This window comes from Budorcas taxicolor, chromosome 19, assembly GCF_023091745.1.
Source record: "Budorcas taxicolor isolate Tak-1 chromosome 19, Takin1.1, whole genome shotgun sequence".
NCBI lineage: Eukaryota > Metazoa > Chordata > Mammalia > Artiodactyla > Bovidae > Budorcas > Budorcas taxicolor.
The window spans coordinates 20,907,105-20,928,271 of NC_068928.1; the positions used below are offsets into that span (position 1 = coordinate 20,907,105).

The 21,167-nt window shown below is 39.6% G+C and overlaps 1 protein-coding gene across 1 annotated transcript in view; it reads right to left on the reverse strand.

The window, feature by feature from the left end:
• The window catches only part of SSH2 (slingshot protein phosphatase 2), a 103,141-nt gene extending 84,551 nt beyond the window's left edge, over positions 1-18,590 (reverse strand). The window contains exon 1 of the mRNA XM_052658768.1: positions 18,299-18,590. Coding sequence (XP_052514728.1) covers positions 18,299-18,426 — 128 coding nt within the window. The 5' untranslated portion in view covers positions 18,427-18,590. The remainder of the gene's footprint in view (positions 1-18,298) is intronic.
• Positions 18,591-21,167: the final 2,577 nt, after the last annotated feature.

The window sequence follows — 21,167 nt, forward strand, 5'->3', positions numbered from 1 at the left end:
AGATTATCTACTCCAAGATTATCAGAGAGAGAGAATTCAAAAGGCTGCATAATCCTCAATAGAGAGAAAATGGTAGGTCAAAATCTTTCACTGTGGGAAAATCATGAGTGCTTGTTTAAAAATGGATAAATGAATCTCACTGGTAAGGTTAAATAGCTTAAAAACACCTTATTTAATTTCTACGTCAAATGCCCACAACAGTCTATTCCAGGTTCTTAATTTGGGGTGAGGGCAAGGTTATTACATTCCTTTGAGGATTTAGTGAAAACTATGGCTTTTTCCTGCAGAGAAATAAATGTACTAATCATTGATCTACAGACCCACTTTTTCAAGTGATTTCACTGTATTCATGAACTTAGTCTAAAACTCCAGATTAAAGGAAACTTTATTAATAGTTGCTCTGAAGAGATGGGCAATTGGGAATCAACAGTACCCACCTCCCACCCTGTCATCTTTTAGCAGATAACAACTCAGCTTTAACAAGAGGCAAACACTGAATGACTGGTGCTTGGATTTAACTTTGAAGCCAGAGGAAACCCACATGAATAGATAAGGCTGGGACTTTCTAAGGGTCTTCTATTAATATAATACTCTGGACTCCTGCCATTCTAAAGCACACAACGGGAAAATCCTATGAAAAGACCCTTACCTGCTCCATAACCCTGCCTCCTTGCCTCTGGAAATCCCTCTACAATCAACTTGCTTATATCACAAAGATTCCCAAGCATTAGGCTGAAGACCTACTGAAGCCCTGCAGTACCAGATACAAAAGGATTTCAGCACAATAGAAGATTTTGGACAAGATTTTGAAATTCATTAAAGTCAAATCTGACCAGTGAAGTTTTGCATTTCCTAAACTTGCTGGATACTCTGGAATTTTTTAATAGCTACCCAGAGAATGCCATTTCATGCAGCATGCTGTTACAGTCCTCATATTCTAACAGTGTGAACAATCCAACATCACTAATACATTAAACACTGCTTTATGTGCTAGTGACTCAGCATGAAGGAAATGACTAGATTTAATTTTTTTTGATCTTATGATTTTAGAATCCATGCTACATGGGAGAGAGGATTAAAGGCAAGGTATAAGTACCATGAAGGCTAATGTTTATTTAAGTTAACAATCTTTATCTGTTCCTATTATGTTCATAAATACAGTCACCTCATATTGTTTATTTAGATTACCTGTCATACCTAAGAAATGATTATTTATACCAAATGTCTACCCTTTAATTTGTGGCTCAAAAATTTTATCAGTTTATTGACCATTTTCTCTAAAGCAGCACTCCTTCCAGGTTACTTTTCATTTCTTGTTTTGCTTTACTTTTTCTTTATAAACTGTATCATAAGCTGATTATTTACAATAGTTTATTTACATTCTGGAATGTAAGTTCTAAAAGCTCAGGGTTAGTTTTTTTGGATCATTCCCAGTGCCTAGAACATTGTAGGTGATCAATACATAAATGAACAGGTATTTACCAAGTAGAGATACAAAATTAATCAGAGGCAAATACAGCACAGTAAAAAAGCATGAGATATAAAGAGGACTTGGATGTTAGTCACTGCTCTTGAATTTATTAGTTACATAACCTGAACAAGTCATTTAATCTCTTTGAACGTCAATGTCTTTCCTTTAAAATGATGCAAAAATATTACTTCAAAGGGTTATAGGCAATAAAAAAAGTAAAAACTTGTTGCAAATATTAATGATTATATCCCAGCAGTTATTTTTGGAAAACTGGCAGAAAATTCTGTAAATCCGATCAATTTTGAGAAAGTAAGTTACTCTATTACCTAACCCTTGGTCTTGCAGAACTGCAGAGGCAGAATGAAGTAGTGAGGAAGCACCACATGAAAAGGGATGGACTGGAATCTCACTTATCAGCTGGCTGAACTTGAAAAAAATCTCTCAACCTCTCTGAAGCTTACATTTCTGATCTACTGATATAAAACGTGTGTGAGGGGGTGCTACCTCAAAAGTGTAATTGTTCGAATCAAATGTTAATTAGGAAAGCACTTTTTAAACTTTAACACAGAATATTTAATTTTGGTTAAATTGATTACCTTCCCTTAAGAGAAAATCCTAATCTGGTTTGTTTCACCAGCAAAATGGAAGGAACTAGTATTACAGAATGTGTTCCCATGGACTACAGACAGAGTATACGCACTCCCAATTCTTTCTGCAAGTTCTCCAACTTTGGTGAGAGGATGGAACAGAACAGGAAAAGACAGAAAAGGAAGATAGAAAATGGAAAGTGAAACAGGTTCAGAAAGACACAAATTAGTAGCCAAGAACAGGTAGCAAGTGGAATAAGTAGCCAAGTTCTGACTGTGAGTCTATTTAATTTCATACCCAAGGTCACAGCCCATTTCATGAATATGTGACTTGTGCAGCCACATTAAGTCAGTGCTTGAAAGGGCCTTGCACTTGATTCAATGCTCTGATGCTTTTTGAACGGGGGGCGCCCTATTTTCATTAGCTGCTGGGCCCTGCAAATTATGTAGCTAGTTCTGCTCGCAGTCTTTCCACTAGACTAGAGGACAAGGACAATCGCTTACAACCTCAATGAATGCATACAAAGACCATTGCTAACTTAAAGGACAATTATTAACAAGTAGACTTTTAATTTGGAGAAGACAATGGCACCGCACTCCAGTACTCTTGCCTGGAAAATCCCATGGATGGAGGAGCCTGGTAGGTCGCAGTCCATGGGGTCGCTAAGAGTCGGACATGACTGAGCGACTTCACTTTCACTTTTCACTTTCCTGCACTGGAGAAGGAGATGGCAATCCACTCCAGTGTTCTTGCCTGGAGAATCCCAGGGACGGGGGAGCCTGGTGGGCTGCCGTCTATGGGGTCGCACAGAGTAGGACACGACTGAAGCGACTTAGCAGCAGTAGTAGCAGACTTTTAATTAGCTTGGTGATCACCTATTTGTAGTATCTGAATTCTGAAATTAGCAAAATACCTAGTAAAAGCCAATTTAATTAAAAAGCAGCAGACCAAATTAGAAATGCAAATATTATTTGCCTTTCCTATTTTGTGGCCCATCACCTTCTAATAACAGGCCAAATGGTGATGTTAGCAAGTGAAATACCTGAAGCTCATGTGACGTTTCATTCTGAAATCCAACCAAAGACCCGAGTGATAACAGGCCAAATGGTGATGTTAGCAAGTGAAATACCTGAAGCTCATGTGACGTTTCATTCTGAAATCCAACCAAAGACCCGAGTGACTGCGGACTACCTTCAGTTTTTGATCTGATTATCTGCTGCCTCACAGTACGCAGAGCAGAGTGACAGCGCCACAGAAATCGTCTCTGGAGTGAAAGCCCTAACACAATCCAGTTCAATTAAATCACACCCTTTAAATAACGTTTTGTTTCTTTCCTGCTCCTTCGGACTGAGAGACAGCTGGTGGCTTTTCTCTGATTGAAGCTGAAAGGCTGAAGCTGATGAACTGAACGTTTCCCACAAGGCAATTCAATTTTTGATGCCTCCCTTTTTCCGCTTAAAGCCAGACTGACCCCATACTGGTCCACTGTGACCTTTGGACTGCTTATCAGTCACCTTCAGTCTCCGACAGGAGTTGGACTGGCCAACCCACAGACGTCCACTCTCCAGTGAACAAAGGCTCGCTATGTAAAAGAGACAAGCTGTGGGCAGAGATACTATCTGTAGAGAAGGTGTTGAACTCATCCTCTGTGTTCCAGCAGCATGTCCAGGACTGCTGCCACTACAAAACAGTGAAACTTCACCCCAAAACTTTCTCTGCCTGTGATTTAAACACACACCTTCATTAAGGAGAGAGCTCAGTTTCAAATAGAGGCAGGCAACCAATGCTAATGAATCCAGCAGGCAAGTGTGGCCTGCGTTCTAACATTCCTTTCTCCTTCCCGTCTCTTTTTCTTTAAGTCAGCCAGAAGCCCCTCTGGATACTGTTTAGATCTGCACAGACATTCAAAGTAAGATTCTTTAAGAGCTTTAGAAAATGCATACAACTCTTCTCCTTTCTCCTATATTCAATACTCAAAAAGCCTTAAAGATGAAAACTTTTTTTTTTCAAGATTTTAAATGGCTTGTTCCCTAAAAAGTTTCTCTGTCCAACTTTGAGAAATATACACTGGCTTTTACAAACCAGATGAGGAAATTCTAACTTCACAAGTTTAGTTACAAGCATTAACAAACTAATATATATATGATCATTTTTTTAAATGGCTGGATGGCAGCATTGACATGCATCTGAGCAAACTCGGGGAGATAGTGAAGGACAGGGAAACCTCGCATGCTGCAGTCCATGGGGTTGCAAAGATTCCGACACGACTGAGCAAATGAACAGCAGCAGCAGCAATTCTTAGTAAGACAGAACTTTAGGAAATCGCAATGCCACTTAACACTTCCTAAACAGAAAACAATGAAATGCTGTTCAAGGTAAATTTGCTGCAGGACCCTAAGTAAGTCAGTTATCTTTTGGCTCAAAAATCCCTAAATCAAAAATGGTGATGATTTTAGAATTTAAAAAACAACACAGGGCGCAAACCTAAATTCACAAACACTACATATATATTCAACACCATCTACGGATAATTAGTTTTTCCCTCATCTTATCAATGTACTATTATTTCATCTTCTGGCAAGTTCTACTCAAATACCTTACAAATTATTTTCCATCAGTGACTGGGAATGAAAGTGATTCCTGATAGGAAAGACAAATAAGGATCAATTTTCCTGTGTCTTCAATTGGTTCAGATGAATTGAAGGATAAAATTGCTTCTACCTTGATTTTACTTATTATTATTTCAGGAGAACTATGAAAATGAATTCCTAAATTGCTGGAGGTACAATTACTAAAACCGTACACAGGTACAACATTTTTGGTGAGCAAATTGGCAGTCTGTACCAAAAGTTCTAGAGATATGTATACCCTTTGGTCTGGCAATCCCAGAATTGAATTTTAGGGTATTTCCTTCAGGGATATGTGCAAAGATTTAGACACAAGGATATTCATTCAGTGAGGCTTTGTTTATAACTGCAAAAAAACTGAACACAATCAAACTGTGCAACAATAGGGCAGAATTCAGTTCTATGGAAAACAAATAACTCTCGGAAAGGATATGAAAGAAATGCATTTGAGGACAATGGCAGGATGTCCCCAATATGCTTAGTGAAAAAAAAACAAAACAGATTACAAAGCAGAAGATAGACGACAATCCCATTTTTAAAAGGATATAATACAGAGAAAATTGTGGATATTAACACAACAGTAAAGATCTTCGGAAAATAAGAATAAGGGTAATGCTTTTTGGGGAGAGGAGGATTTCTGGTTTTTCTATCATAAGCATGAATTATCTGCAATATTAAAAAAATAGCCAATACTTTTGCTTTGTTGATTTTAAGTACCAGTAAGACCAGTTCCATTAAGAAAATCACTCACTCAGGACAAGTTCACTTTTAAGCTGACTGAGTGGTAAAGAATGAGATATCAACTTTACAGCACATAAGGTAGGCAAGTTTTTAAAGCACAGAGACTCTCCCTTTGAAAAATGTCCCCAAATTGACTTGCAAGGCTGCCACAAAGAAGAGCACTGATATTCAATATTTTCTGGTTGATTCTGACTTTAATTGCGGGAGAGATTAGGTGTTGCCATTTCTTTAAAAAGCATCATAAACATTCTTACGACATCATCATTTTCGGACTACAAGGCATATGGCCTTGCTGAGAACTTCTCCAAGTGTCTAAAATGGCAATGAAGACGTCCAGCAGTGTGAGCACAGTGGACTTCCATCATAACTGAGATGGACCACAGGTGAGACACAAAAGTGAACAGGCCCCAAGCTCATTAAGAGCCAAGACTAAGGTAGGTTCTCAACAGATGTGCTCAAATATATTTCCAAGGAGGTAAGAAATAAAGTAAGACTAAGACCACGGATTTCAATCTATAGAGAGATCATAACAAGCCAGTCTACAATCGTCAGTGTTTCTTTAACTTTGGGGGAAAAAATTACACTCAGTTTAAACTCATTTAGTTAGAATCACTAAATGGAAATAAATACAGTCTCAGTTTGCCATTTCTCTCAGTGCAGGAGAGTATAACAAGGCACAATCTGCTAAATTTTCAGTAGCTGCAGTAACACTTCTTTGAATCAGTATTACTAAACTATCATAATTTGGGCCTTGTGTAACCTGGCATTTATACAGTTCTTGGTCTTTATTTTTTAGTTTCTGGTTTGTTTGTTTTCAGTTTTATTGCGATATGATTGACACACTGTACAGCAGGATGACTGGACTTAGATAAATCATGAGATGATTATCACAGTAAGTTTAGTGAACATCTATCATCTCGTATAGATACAAAATTAAAGAAACAGAAAAAATGTTTCCTTGTGATGAGACTTGGCCTTTATTAATTGATGTTTGACCATAGGCTCACTCATATACACGTAAAAGAGCCCCCTGTCCACTAGGATGGTTTCTATGTATACTTAAAACTAAGGAGCTGTATATTGCTTATAGAACGCTAAGTAAGATGAACCATTAATTGACAACCAGGCCATTAAACTGGTAGCCAAGCCATTAAGAACAAAATCAGCACACCCTTCCCCCTATAGCTCACACCACTGTAAATATCACAAGCCCTCTCTCTGTGCCAATGGGAACCACCCTGCCTACCACATGGTGCTGATGTAACCATATCTAGAGCTCAGCACCTGGAGAAAGCAGGGAATGAGGTTTTGCTTTGGGTTACTTGAATGTGTTTCTTTCCTCCCCTCTTCCCTTCTTCCTTTCTTTTTAACCATAAAACCACTAGCAGATAGTTTCATGACTTCTGTTCTCTTGCTGCCTGTGGGGATTTCACAGTGCGCTCCCAGCCACTGGTACTGATTCAACAACAGCCTTTGTAAAATTGGCAGCCTTCCTAAATCAGCTATGTAGAGTCTGCAAATGCTGGTTACTGTGCTGTGTAGTCTGTGGGTACTCGATAAAAACTTGATTAAAATTCTGCCCACATGATATATCCAAAATATGCTCAGAGCTATTTTCTAAAGAGCATGATCGGTCTTTACAAAAGTCTTTCTGGATTTCTGCTTCCTACCACAAATGATTAACAGCAGTCATTCACCGACTCTTTACAGCTGTGACATCTGCTACATCAGTCTTCCTTTTCTCTCACGGCTCAAGTACCCTTTACCTCTGCTTACACTAATCAAGACATGTAAGAGGGCCAGAAATAAAGGTCAGAAGTCAAATCCTACCATAAAGTCTTTACTAATCGGCCCACTTACAATAACTTTTTGTCCTCTGAATACTTAGAGCACCAATTGCACCATTCGTCTGGCACTTAGCTGAATTGTGTTCTTATTCATCCTTTAATTAATCTGTCTTATATCTCTCAACAGACTGAGTATCCTGGCCACAGGAACCATGTCTTGTATTTCTTTGTATATCCCACCCTTTGCCCAGAATATGATGAAAATAATGGAATTTCTCCTACCAGGCTGTCATACCACTCTAATTCTTTCTCCTATACTCTGGTTCATGTTCAAAAGGGCAAACATATTAGCTGTCATTTACTGAGTGTTTAGTGTTTGCAGTACTTTATAAATATTACACTTAATTAAATTAACTACATTTCATGCTAAGTTGCTTTGGTCATGTCCAACTCTTTGCGACCCCATGGTCTGTAGCCTGCCAGGCTCCTCTGTCCATGGGATTCTCCAGGCAAGAATACTGGAGTGGGTTGCCATTTCCTTCTCCAGGCAATCTTCCCGCCCCAGGGATTGAACCTGGTCTCTTATGTCCTCTGCATTGGCAGGTGAGTTCTTTACCACTAGCGCCACTTGGGAAGCCCAAACTACATTAATTAATATTAATAGACACTAAAATCTCCATTTTATTGGTGAGGAAACCAAGTTTCATGGTGGGTATAAGCTGAAGGTTACTCAGCCTGTAGGTAGTGAAACTGACTGAAATTCAGATCTGTTTCATTCCACACACCAGACTATTACTATCAGCCACAATAACAAGTGACAAGACACTGAATGAGTGATCCAAGATACCTTTCAAGAATTTCTAAATAGAATATTTAATGAAAGGGACACTTTAAGAATTGAGTGTGAGATTTCACTGGGGAGGAATGAGCATCACAGAGGTGGGGTTGATAAAATGATCTACACCAAGTCTGGTCAAAGGGATGACCAAAAAGTTCAGTTTCATACACTGTCAGAATCTATTTCATTCCCCTCCTAGGAAGAAAAACTGACACTGAGAATTCACATTACCTCATAGATGTTCCAACTTCTCAAACTAAATTTTCCCCCCAAATAAAGATGATATAATAATAGCAAATCAAAATTTTTTTGGTGTTCATAAGAACTGGATATATTAACTTTGAGAGAAACACAGTAATTTAAAGATGCCTGGAACAGAGGAGAGTTCCAAAGAAATGACATCTCTCTTAAGAGCTCTATGTTATAAATGATACTTATTTAAAATCAGTGAAGAAAAATGAGAAATACTCATATTCAATTTATTCCTTATGAAGATCAACTGGCTTTTATTATACAAAATTTAAAGAACAAAGATGAGACACGCAACTAAGAAGCTAAGCTCATAAACCTGTTCAGCCTTTAGCTGACATTTCTTAGGTTGTAAACAGGCCTGTCTGTGGCATTAAGTTTTAAGAATACAGACACCACAGAAGAAGCAATGTGAAGTCCACAATTAGAATTGTTACGGCTTGAAATATGCTGTTATGGATCATGAATCTTTGTCAGTAAACATTAAGTACAAATGATGAAAGTAACAATCATAACTGAAATTTTTATTTTTCTTTCTTATTAACTATCTCTAGCCCTAGCCCTAATGAAACGAGGCAGATATTACTCCCCCCAAAAACATAAGCAACAATTTGAACCATTTCATAAAAGGTCATCATCAAAAAAAAAAAAAACCAACTAATAATTCTGTGTCTTCTATAACTGAAAAACCGAACTTACAATTAAAAAAAAAAAACCTACTCTAGTACAGGCTAACACTGAGGTTTCCCTTTATTGGAGAGTAATTCAAGCCTCTGGATTCTGTAGTTTTAACAGACACACAACTAACGCCAAATCCCTCAGGTGACTAAAAGAAGGGTCACAGCCCTCTGAAAACAGATTAATGCAGAAAACAAATTCCCACAACCTGCAAAAAGGAAGTGAGCCCAAATAAGCCCTTTGGTGTGCAGTACTAGCAATCTATTTATAAATCATTTACTACATCCTTTCCAAATCACAGGAACACCTAAAAACGCCTTGATGCTTTTAGCATACTTCTTCAAGTTAAACCTAATTACGTTAGTGGAAGCAACATCCTGTATAATTCTAACACTGCAAAGCTAACTCTATCTGAAAGTAGTTAGGATATTAATTATTATTATTAATTTGCTTTCATCTTAGTAATCCAGAAGGGCTTCCCAGGTGGTTCAGAAGTAAAGAATCCACTGACCAATGCAAGACATGGTGGTTCTTTCGATCCCTGGGTGGGAAAGATCTTCTGGAGGAGGAAATGGCCACCCACTCCAGTATTCTTGCATGGGTAATCCCATGGACAGAGGAGCCTGGCGGGCTACAGGTCACAAAGAAAAATCAGACACGACTGAGCACGCACACACGCAGGAATTCAGAAACATTGTGTGATAGCATCTACACCACTATTCTCTAGCCCCAAGGCAATTTTACATACGGTAATTAAGAAGATTCACATTTACTGGAGAAGCCCAAGAAGGGACAGAGCAAGAGGATCTGCAGTTTAGCCCTTCTATTACTCCAAGATCCAACAGCTCTTGGAGCCAGAAAATGACAACATCCTTAATTATCTGGCTTTGGGCAATGGTTTCTCTGTAAATCTACAGAAATTGCCCCATTTCAGGAGTGATTACAAGTGAGCACAAAATCTGAAGAACAGTAATTTAGAAAATAAAAATTCATTAAGACTTTATCAAAGAAATCTTGACTTGAGTGCATCACGACCTCACTATTCCTGCTCATCTTCTTTATGCAGTTAGTGGCCAAAGTTGAGGGCTTCCTCCCACTCTGTTCCAAGCCAATTATTGCTCTACTTACTTCAAAGCAGTCTAAGTGTGGGTAAAGTCACACAAAGTTATTACTACTAATAAAAACACAAATGTACCTTTTACTCTGACAATGGAAAATTAACTTCTCCTTTGTATTTGAAGCCCATAACACTAGGAGATTAATACACTTGATGCGAACTTAACTGATCACACTTTACACAATATTTTACCTTTTAAAGCTATATTACCTACCTATTTAAGGATCAGAAACAATCACGAAAATGGTATTGATTTAAAATCAAAGAGACATATCATGTCTTTAAAAACTATCAACATTATTATTAATCTCTTTGCCCACCAACCAGAGATAAAAAGCGCTTAAATCATAAATGAATGTGTGGCTTCAGTAACTGAATTATCAATTATTACAACTATGTTTTGTCCATTTCTGAGAGGAGAAATCTAGATTTTAGAAGTAGCAAAGATGATAAAGACACTTATTAAATAGAACAAGGAAGTTGAAAAATGTAAAGGCAAAACAATTTCATACAATTATAACACTTAGAGTAGGACCTCTTGGTTCTAGGCTTTTGAAGTACAGAATTGCTGCTAAAGAACTGCTTTAAAGCGAGAAAATCATTCTACAGATCATATACCAGCTGGACAAAGATAACACCAAAGATTCAACAAATATCTGAGAAAAAAATCTTAAAAGTATTAGTAAACCAATTCCAGCAGTATGTTAACAAGTAATGCAAACAGCGTTAAAGGACGATTCAACTTTCACAACTCAGTTATGTCACTCCATTGCCAAGAAAGGGGGAAATGTTATCCTTCCAATAGAGGGCCAAAAAAAATCTAATCAAATTTAGTATTTGTATCTAATTTTAAAATATTTGAAATTAGGAATAGTAGGAAATGCCCTCAGCTTGATAAGTGATCTATGCTGGAACTTATAGCACACAGTACATCTATTCAGAAAACATAAAAAGCATCCCTTTTACAATGGAAAACAAGACCAGGAGCATTGCTACTCTTTAACATACTAGAGCCTAAGCTGAAGCAACAAAGAGTTACACTCAGAGAAAACTCATTTACAGATGATATAATCATCCATTCAGTAAAGTCAAGAAAATCAACTAAAATATCTGTTAGATATAAGGACCAAGAGTTCAGCTAGGTGGTCTGATATAAAAGCAAATATAAAAAGCAGTTTTACTACACACCTATAGGGACTGATTAGAAAAAGTCATGGGAAAGAAGAGCTTATTCACAAGAACAACAAAAACTTTATAAACAAATACCCATGAATACACCTAATAAAAAATGTCTAACTACTATATGAGGAAAAGTGTAAAATTTAAATGAACAGCATTTTAAAAAAGTGAATAAATAAACAGATATCACATTCTTCATTGGGAAGGCTCATTCTGTAAAGCTGTTAATTCTCCCCAAAACTAGTTCAGTACAATTTAAATCAAAATCCCAATAGGATTTTTAAGAGTAGAATTTGACAAGTTGTTTCTAAGACTTATCTAGAAAATAAGCAAGGGTAGTTAAGATAGTAAAGCACACACACACACGGAGGCAGGCCTTGTGATGCAAGATACCAAAATGTCAATTAAATCTATATTAAGTAAAAGTGTGGTATTGGTGTATGAGAGCAAACTTTTTAATATATATATTTTAATATATAATATGAATAGCATTTCAAATCAGGGAAGTGAGACTGGACTAAATAAATGGTACTGGACTCAACAAGTATCCATTTGGAAAAAAGGTAAAGATAGAGCTCTACTTCATACAATAAAAACAGCGTATCTTGTTTCATTGTGTTTCACTTTACTGCGTTCTGCAGATACCACTTAAAAAAAGAAATGGGAGGTCTGTGGCAACCCTATGCAGAGCAAGTCTATTTGTGCCATTTTTCCAACAGCATTTGCTCACTTCATGTCTCTGTGTCACATTTTGCTATTTCTCGAAATATTTCAAACCCTACACTACCAAAAACATCAAGACTTGCTGAAGGCTCAGATGATGGTTAGCTTTTTTCTTTTTTTTAAATAAAGCATTTTATAATTAAGGTAAGTACTGCTTTTTGTTACACACTTAGCAGACTATGGTGTAAACATAACTTTTATATGCACTGGGAAAGCAAGCAATTTGTGTAACTCGCTTTAGTGTCACATTCACTTTATTGTGGTATCTGGAACTGGATTCATATTATCTCCACGTCTGTCTGTAAAGATAAATTCCAGTTTTAAAAAGTGAAATATTTTTACAGGGTAGACACACTAGAAGAATACAAAAGAGTACTTTTATAATCTTGGGAGTGGATGGGAAGGGTTTTTTTAAAAGTCAGATAGAAAAATCGTAAGAAAATTATTGACAGATTTTACTACATAAAAGTCAAAAACTTTTATACAAGATACAAAATGAAAAAACAAGCACTAGAGTCAGGAAAATAATTGTTAAACATATTCAGAATATACAGAATAATACATGAAAAAGGAAAAAAAATACCAACAGAAAAATAAAGTTCAAACATGCAAATCACAGAAGAAAAATGCACAAGACCAATAAAAATACAAAAGGATCCTAAAAAGCTCTTCAATAGTAAGGGAAATACAGAGGCGTGTTTAAGAGCAGGGGTCCTGGGTTGAGGCTGCCTGTGTTTGCATCCTGGCTGTATTATCTCAGGCAAATGACTTAACATCTCTGTGCCTCTCATCTGTAATTGAGGATAACACCTAAGTCAACATTGTTAAGAACAGAGAATGAGATAACATGCATGGTGCTCAAAACAATGCCTGGTCCACAGTAAGAACTCAGTAGAAAATTAACTGCTATCTAGTATCATTATTAATATTACCAGGGTTGGTGAAGACACCTATGCAGGTTTATAAGCTGGTAAGAGCTAATTGGCAAAGCAAACTGCAAAGCTTGGCAGCATGTATAAAAATTTTAGCACATACATATCATCCGACCCAGAAATTCCACTGCTAGAATTTTATCTAAAGAAATGTTCCCACATAGATACAAAGACATATGCATCAGGACTTTGAGTGGAGCAGTGTTAAGGGTTCTAGATCTGGAGACAGGAAATGCTGGTTCTAGTTTCAGTTCTACCAAGAACAAATCATGTAACCCCTGTGCCAATCACTTCACCATTTTGGTTTTTCAGTTTATTTACTCTACAAAGTGTGAATGACGACTTACCCAATCTGCCTCACGGGAATACTTTAAGGCAGTGGTTCCCAAAGTGTGGTCCCTGGATCAGCATCACCAGCATCCTCTAGGAACTTGTTAGGAACTGAAATTTTCTAGTCTCACCCCAGACCTACAGAATCAGAAACTCTGGGAGTGTGGGCAGCAACCTGTGTTTTAATAAACCATCCAGGTGATTCTGACACAAGCTTAAGTTCAGAGAAGAGCATGTGTGAAATCACTTGCAGAACTAAAAGAGCATTAGTATTATAAACACAAAAAATAAAACTGCTTCTATCTTTCAATTTTATGAAAGGTACCTTTTAGATAATTATCTCAATATGCTCTCTGTTGCTGAGCTCAAGCTTCAGAAAGCACTCATGTGAAGCTAGGAAGTCAAACTCATATATGCAACCAAGTAAATAAATACAAGTATTTTGGGTCAAGGATAAAAAGCTCAAGGTCACCTCATGAACAAATCAAGCAATGTCTCAAACATTCAAGTTTCCAGACTTCTGATCAGCGGTTTTCATAATGGGAACACTTTTAATGATAGCCCTTGCCAGTGTTCTATCTACTAGTTCTTGATCCTTCCCTGAACTTTTCAGGACACAAAAATAGTCACCTGTTTGTGGATAAGCTATTTGTTTGGCTTATAACAATAACACCAGAAAAACCTTGGCCCCTTGCTTAGCAAATTTACTTCTCAGAGATTGAATGTTGGCTCTCTAAAAATAACACAGATTCAAAAAAAAAAAAAATAGGCTCATGTATTTTTCAGATGTTTAAATTTTGTTGTATATGAAACCGTGTGTAGACTCTGCAAGGGTATGGAATTTCAGGATCATTTGAGCAGTCTGATCCCACACTCTTGAAGTTTGATCAGATGCTGCTCTGGGTTGCTCACATATATTTTTCTAGTAGGATGAACACTTTTAACAGTAACTATTTTTGGTTTCTGGAGTTAATTCAATCACTCCTTAATGTTCTTCATTGAGCACCTAAGAAATAACAGTATATTTGGTGAGTTTTACATGAAGGTAAGGAAAGGCCTTAATTTTATAACGATAGAATTCCCAATAAACACAGTAATACCCACACTATTCTCTAATTTCACCTATATGTATATACATACCACAATTAAAAGTGAAAAAATAAGAAAGAGCATGTGAAATCACCAAACTGGTTATCCCAAAGGCCCTCCTCTAAAGGTCATTAACTTTCTTCATAGGAAAGCCCCTAAGATCTTCTTGAGGTCTTTTTATGCTGACACAATTCTCATAGGATTTGTTACACGGTTTACTTGGTTTCTAAACCCAGAGCAAATCCAATGCAACAATGAGAAAAGGAAGAACAGCTCTTACGAGTGGGTCGTCAGCAGAGACAAGAGAACCCCTGGGCTAAGAGAACTCAGGTGTACTCCCTCCCCCAAACAGACAATTAAAATTTGGTCTTCACTTAAGGACCTTAATTAACTCTTAACCTTTTAGTTGCTCCCATTCATCACTGCTATTTACATATCTGGCACTACAGGGAAATGCTCACAGCAGCTAGTTCAGTTCAGTTCAGTCGCTCAGTCGTGTCCGACTCTTTGCGACCCCATGAATTGCAGCACGCCAGGCCTCCCTGTCCATCACCAACTCCCGGAGTTCACTCAGACTCACGTCCATCGAGTTGGTGATGCCATCCAGCCATCTCATCCTCTGTCGTCCCCTTCTCCTCCTGCCCCCAATCCCTCCCAGCATCAGAGTCTTTTCCAATGACTCAAGTCTTCGCATGAGGTGGCCAAAGTGCTGGAGTTTCAGCTTTAGCATCGTTCCCTCCAAAGAAATCCCACGGCTGATCTCCTTCAGAATGGACTGCTTGGATCTCCTTGCAGTCCAAGGGACTCTCAAGAGTCTTCTCCAACACCACAGTTCAAAAGCATCAATTCTTCGGCGCTCAGTCACTAAGTTTTTACTAAACCAGGCCTCAGAAACCATACTTCTCTTTAGGAAGGAGATTCTTCACCTTCTATGAGATCACATCACTTTGAGAACCTGATTTTTTTAAATATATGTATCTACCCAATATTTCCATATCATCTCAAGGAATTCATTAAACTTCTAAAGCCAGTTCATAGCTTCAGTAACCATGGATCCCAAATTTAAAACTTTTGTGTTAGGAACCAAAAATGTGCATGTTTAAGTTAACAAAATTCAGGGTTTTATTTGGAATGGTCTTTAAAGATTTTTAAATGATGATGGACTGGGCAACACCGTAAGTGTAAATTAAACACGATGGCTAAGGCAATACTAATAAATACACTTTAGAAGAAGTGAACATTAGCAAGACTCTCTCAAGAAAAAAAAAGTGGCAAGAGAGAGACAAAAATGAAAGATAAATAATCTGAGAATTCTTGAGAAGACTGCCTACCTTAGCAGCAAAACTCTAAGTGGAGCAAGTATGTTTTTCACTACTAAGTTAAAGATAGGTCTTAAAAGTAACCTTGCAATTGCTAAGACAGAAGACCATTTCTACAGTGGTTTTGAGCACTGGCCTAGGAAACACCTCGATTCTAAGGGCAGTTTTGTCATTTATTAGCAAATACTTAAAGCCTCAGCTTCATTATCTGTAAACAGAATAAATTAGTTCATAGGGTGGGTGTGATGATTAAATGAGATAATAATACACACTAAACTCAGCACAGTGGCAGTGGTCAATGAATGGCAGCAGTTTAGTTTTTGTTTAACTTCAATTTACCCACTTTTCTGTGCAGGAGTTTATCATTTGTAAATTGTTACCTACCACACACATAATCTTTTATAATCCTCTGGGGTCAGAACCACAGTGTCTTCATTTTACAGTTTAAGAAAATAAGTCAAATGTATCCCAAGACACTAATTAGTAGGAAAAAAAAACGTGTACGCTAGATTCAAAACTCCTTTCCCCTGCAAAGCTCAGAAGCTCTGCCTTTTAAATTCTGTTTAATCTTTTAACTGTAGTTAACCATATATAAAATTTGCCATTTTAACCATTTTTAAGTGTATAGTTCAGTGCCATTAAATATTCACTCTGTTGTGCAGTTCTCACCACCATCCTTCCCCATAACTTTTTCTTCTTCCGCAAATGAAACTCTGTACCCATTAGATACAGACTTCTCATTCTCTTCCTCCAAACCCTGGCAACCAGATTACTTATGCTCAGCTCCCTCATGTAAGTGGAATCATACAGTGCTTGTACTTTGTCACTGGCCTATTTCACTCAGAATGATGTCTTCAAAGTTCATCCATGTTGTAGCATATGTCAGAATTTCCTTCCTTTTTACAGCTGAATAATATTCAGTTGTATCCCAGACCACATTATGTTTATCCATGTATCCCTTAATGTACATGTGGGTTGCTTCCATTATCTTTTTTATTTTTAAAGTATTGTTCACATTTATTTTGCCATTGGTTACCCATTTTCAGATTATTCATTCCCCCTCCCTCCTTTTTACTTCCCTGGTGGTCCAGTGGTTAAAACACCTGGCTTCCACTGCAGGGGAGGACTGGTTACAACCCTGGTCTGGGAACTATGATCCCATATGCTGCCCTCCTCCCTCTACAAGGTTAAAAAAAAAAAGTAAACAGTTAATTTAATTTAATTGTATAGAGTTTATAACAGAGCAGTAAAACCACTATATTGGGTGTGTGCTTTTTTCAGTACACCACCAGGAACCAACACAAAATGGAAAAGTTAAAATATAAATTTGATTTGGTAACAGAGGAAACTGTTAAAATAATAAATTAGATTTAAGATTATCTGACTCAATGGTAAAGAATCTGCCTGCCAAGCAGGAGATTTGGGTTTGATCCCTGGGTCTGGAAGTTCCCCTGGAGAAGGAAATGGCAACCCACTCCAGTATCCTGCCTGGGAAAACCCATGGACAGAGAGGAACCTGGCGGGCTACAGTTCATGGAGTCGCAAAGGGTCGGAGACAACTTAGCGACTAAACCACCACCACCACAGAAATCACTTTACAGGCTATTCTTGAGACCTTTAATATAAGGATAATGCAAAGTTTCTACTGTTGGACGTGAAACTAAAAAGTTCTTTAGGGTTGACCTTGGTGAGAGACAGAAGTGGCTTAAGTGCCAGGAGTCTGGGAAAACCTCAGTAGGTGATTCGGAGTGAGAGCTAACACACTACAAAGACCAAACTGCTGCCAGCTAAAAGTAACCCTGACCCTCTCAACCAGTTTAATGATGCAACTTGAATAGATGGGATTTCCTCTATTTTGCCCTTTTTTAAATGTGAGGTGAGATTAACCACAAGCTTGAGCACACAGTTCTCAGAAATAGCTAAACCACCAAGGAAGGGAGGAACAATTCTAGAGACTCTGAAAACTGTGATGATTTAAAGATGCAACGGGATCTTGCACTTTAGCGACTGAAGGTGTGCCTGCAGGCTTCGGTTGTAAGCGCGTACTACTACTGGCGGAGACAAAAAGAGAGTCAAACTACTACTAAAATCCAGCGTTATCAAATAATTCCAGACTACAACCAGACAGTGTGAAAAATGAACTGCCCTTCTTCGTGTGCACGGCTTGCAACAGAAACCTACGGTCACAAGCAAACTTATTTGAAGCAAGGAAACAAGACAACAAACACGGGAGCTTGAGCACCAGCGGGACCCGCAGGGGAGTCCTAGCGTTTCCGGCCGGCGGCTGAGAGGCTACAGACCGCTTTAGCCCGAGTCTCCAAAATGCCAAACGGCTGTCACTCCGTCATCGCAATTTCCCTGGGGCGACCTCACTTTCAGATCCTCTCAAAGTTTACCAGAAATTCTCCCAAAGGATTCTTCTGTCCGCCTTCCCACCCTCAGGACACTCCGCCTCCAAGAATTACTCTACATCTCCAGCCTACTATGCTGCCCCTGAGGGCCCCGGGAGTTGCAAGCGAGCAGGGTGCGATTTCACCCTTGCTTGCTCCCAGTTGCTGGGAAAAGCGGCTGCTGAAAAGCAAACTTTCCGAGCGACCGTTCGCAGAGGGCGGAGGGCGCGCGGCACTCACAGCTGGTTGATGGCGTTCTGCGAGATGACCGCGTTGGCGGAGAAGTAGGGGATCATGTCGGGGCCACCGAGGCTGCAGGTGCAGGCGAGGGGCGCCTTCTTCTCGCGGGCCAACGTGCTCAGGGTCATGGGGCCGGCTCAGGGCGCACGGCTCAGCATCCTGGCCCCCGCCCGGCTCGGGCACGAGGCGCTCGCGTTGGGCTCCGCGGGACTGGAAGCGCAGGCAGTGCGGGCTCCCGGCGGCCGAGCTGGGCCCGCCGGGTCTCGCAGAGGCAGCCGCCGCAGCCGTGGGGCTCGGCCGCGGACTCCCAGCGGCCGGGCGCCTCCAGCAGCCCACCCCAACTCGCGTCCGGGGCGGGGCGGGGCGGGGCTGAGCGCGCCGGCGGGGCGGTCCCGAGAGCCGGAGGGTCGGGTCCGCCGAAGCCCCGCCCCGGAGCTCGTCGCACACGCCGGATCCGCAGCCGGCGTCCGGACCTGCGGAGCGAGGGTCGGCACCAAGCCGCCTCGGCTTGAGTGGAGGAGTGAAGCGAGCCTGAGATTGAGGGTACGGAATAGGGTGTGGATGGCCAAGAAAGGCTCGCATTTCTTTGGAATGTTTCAACAGAAAGGTCCTGTCTCTTAATCGGCTTTATACACGAATGGCAAACAAATCCCATTTTTCAAATAACCTTAAAACTTAAAAGGCTGTACACTCGAGAATGCAACACATATTTATCAATGGCTTCCTATGTGCTACGGGCTAGGAAGACGCAGAGATTAACTGATTTTTTTTTTTTTTAAAGCAAAACAGTTGAAGTTTTGATGGGAAAAAAGTATCTACAATGTCGATTCAGTTCAGTTCAGTCGCTCAGTTGTGTCCAACTCTTTGTGACCTCATGAACCGCAGCATGCCAGGCCTCCCTGTTCATCACCAACTCCCTGAGTCCACCCAAACCCATGTCCATTGAATCGATGATGCCATCCAGCCATTTCATTCTCTGTTGTCCCCTTCTCCTTCTGCCCTCAATCTTTCCCAGCATCAGGGTCTTTTCAAATGAGTCAGCTCTTCGCATCAGGTGTCCCAAGTATTGGAGTGTCAGCTTCAACATCAGTCCTATCAGTGAACACCCAGGACTGATCTCCTTTAGGATGGACTGGCTGGATCTCCTTGCAGTCCAAGGGACTCTCAAGAGTCTTCTCCAACACCACAGTTCAAAAGCATCAATTCTTCGGAGCTCAGCTTTCTTTATAGTCCAACTCTCACATCCATACATGACCACTGGTAAAACCATAGCCTTGACTAGACGGACCTTCGTTGACAAAGTGATGTCTGAAGCGACTTAGCAGCAGCAGGTTGGTCGTAACCTTCCTTCCAAGGAGTAAGTGTCTTTTAATATCATGGCTGCAATCACCATCTGCAGTGATTTTGGAGCCCAGAAAAATAAAGTCAGCCACTGTTTCCACTGTTTCCCCATCTATTTGCCTTGAAGTGATGGGACCAGATGCCATGATCTTAGTTTTCTGAATTTTGAGCTTTAAGCCAACTTTTTCACTCTCCTCTTTCACTTTCATCAAGAGGCTTTTTAGTTCTTCTTCACTTTCTGCCATAAGGGTGGTATCATCTGCATATCTGAGGTTATTGATATTTCTCCCGGCAAACTTGATTCCAGCTTGTGCTTCATCCAGCCCACCGTTTCTCATGATGTACTCTGCATAGAAGTTAAATAAGCAGGGTGACAATATACAGCCTTGATATACTCCTTTTCCTATCTGGAACCAGTCTGTTGTTCCATATCCAGTTCTAACTGTTGCTTCCTGACCTGCATACAGATTTCTCAAGAGGCAGATCAAGTGGTCTGGTATTCCCATCTCTTTCAGAATTTTCCACAGTTTATTGTGATCCACACAGTCAAAGGCTTTGGCATAGTCAATAAAGCAGAAATAGATGTTTTTCTGGAACTCTCTTGCTTTTTCTATGATCCAGCAGATGTTGGCAATTTGATCTCTGGTTCCTCTGCCTTTTCTAAAACCAGCTTGAACATCAGGAAGTTCACGGTTCACGTATTGCTGAAACCTGGCTTGGAGAACTTTGAGCATTACTTTACTAGTGTATGAGATGTCAATTAACATCTGCTAATGCTTGTAAATAAATGTATAAGGGCTCTCCTAACCATCTTACAATCTAAGGATTCCCAGCCTTAACTGCATATATGAATCCAGCTGTGGAGATTTAAAAAATCCCAATGCCTGGCTGCACCCTAGACCAATCAAATCAAAATCTCTTAAGGTTGGGATCCAGATGGGCCAATGGCCACCTGATGCAAACAACTGACTCACTGGAAAAGACCCTGATGCTGGGAAAGATTAAAGACAGGAGGAGAAGGGGACAACAGAGGATAAGATGGTTGAATGGCATCATCGACTCAATGGACATGAGTTTGAGCAAGCTCCAGGAGTTGATGATGGACAGAGAAGCCTGGCATGCTGCAGTCCACAGGGTCGCAAGAGTTGGATACGACTGAGTGACTGAACTGAACTGGGATCCAAAAGACTATTTTTCAAAGCTTCCCGGGTGATTCCAGTGTGCAGCCCGCATTGAGAACTGTTGTGTGCAATGATCTAGAGAAGAAGACAAGCTAGAGATTATATCCTCACTGTAGAGATGTGGGAACACTCACAGTCTAGCCAGATGACCTGATTTGTAAATGACATATAGGAACTTAGATATGAACTCCTGTTTCATAACTCCTGATCTAGGGCTTTTCCCACTAAAACCTATTCCTTGATGCTTTATGATTTTCCTAACTACTCACTGAGCAATGCCTTTTACCCGAACAGGGACCAGCTCTTTGTAAAAGGAGAATCTCTTTTCTCTGTCTCCCACACACTGT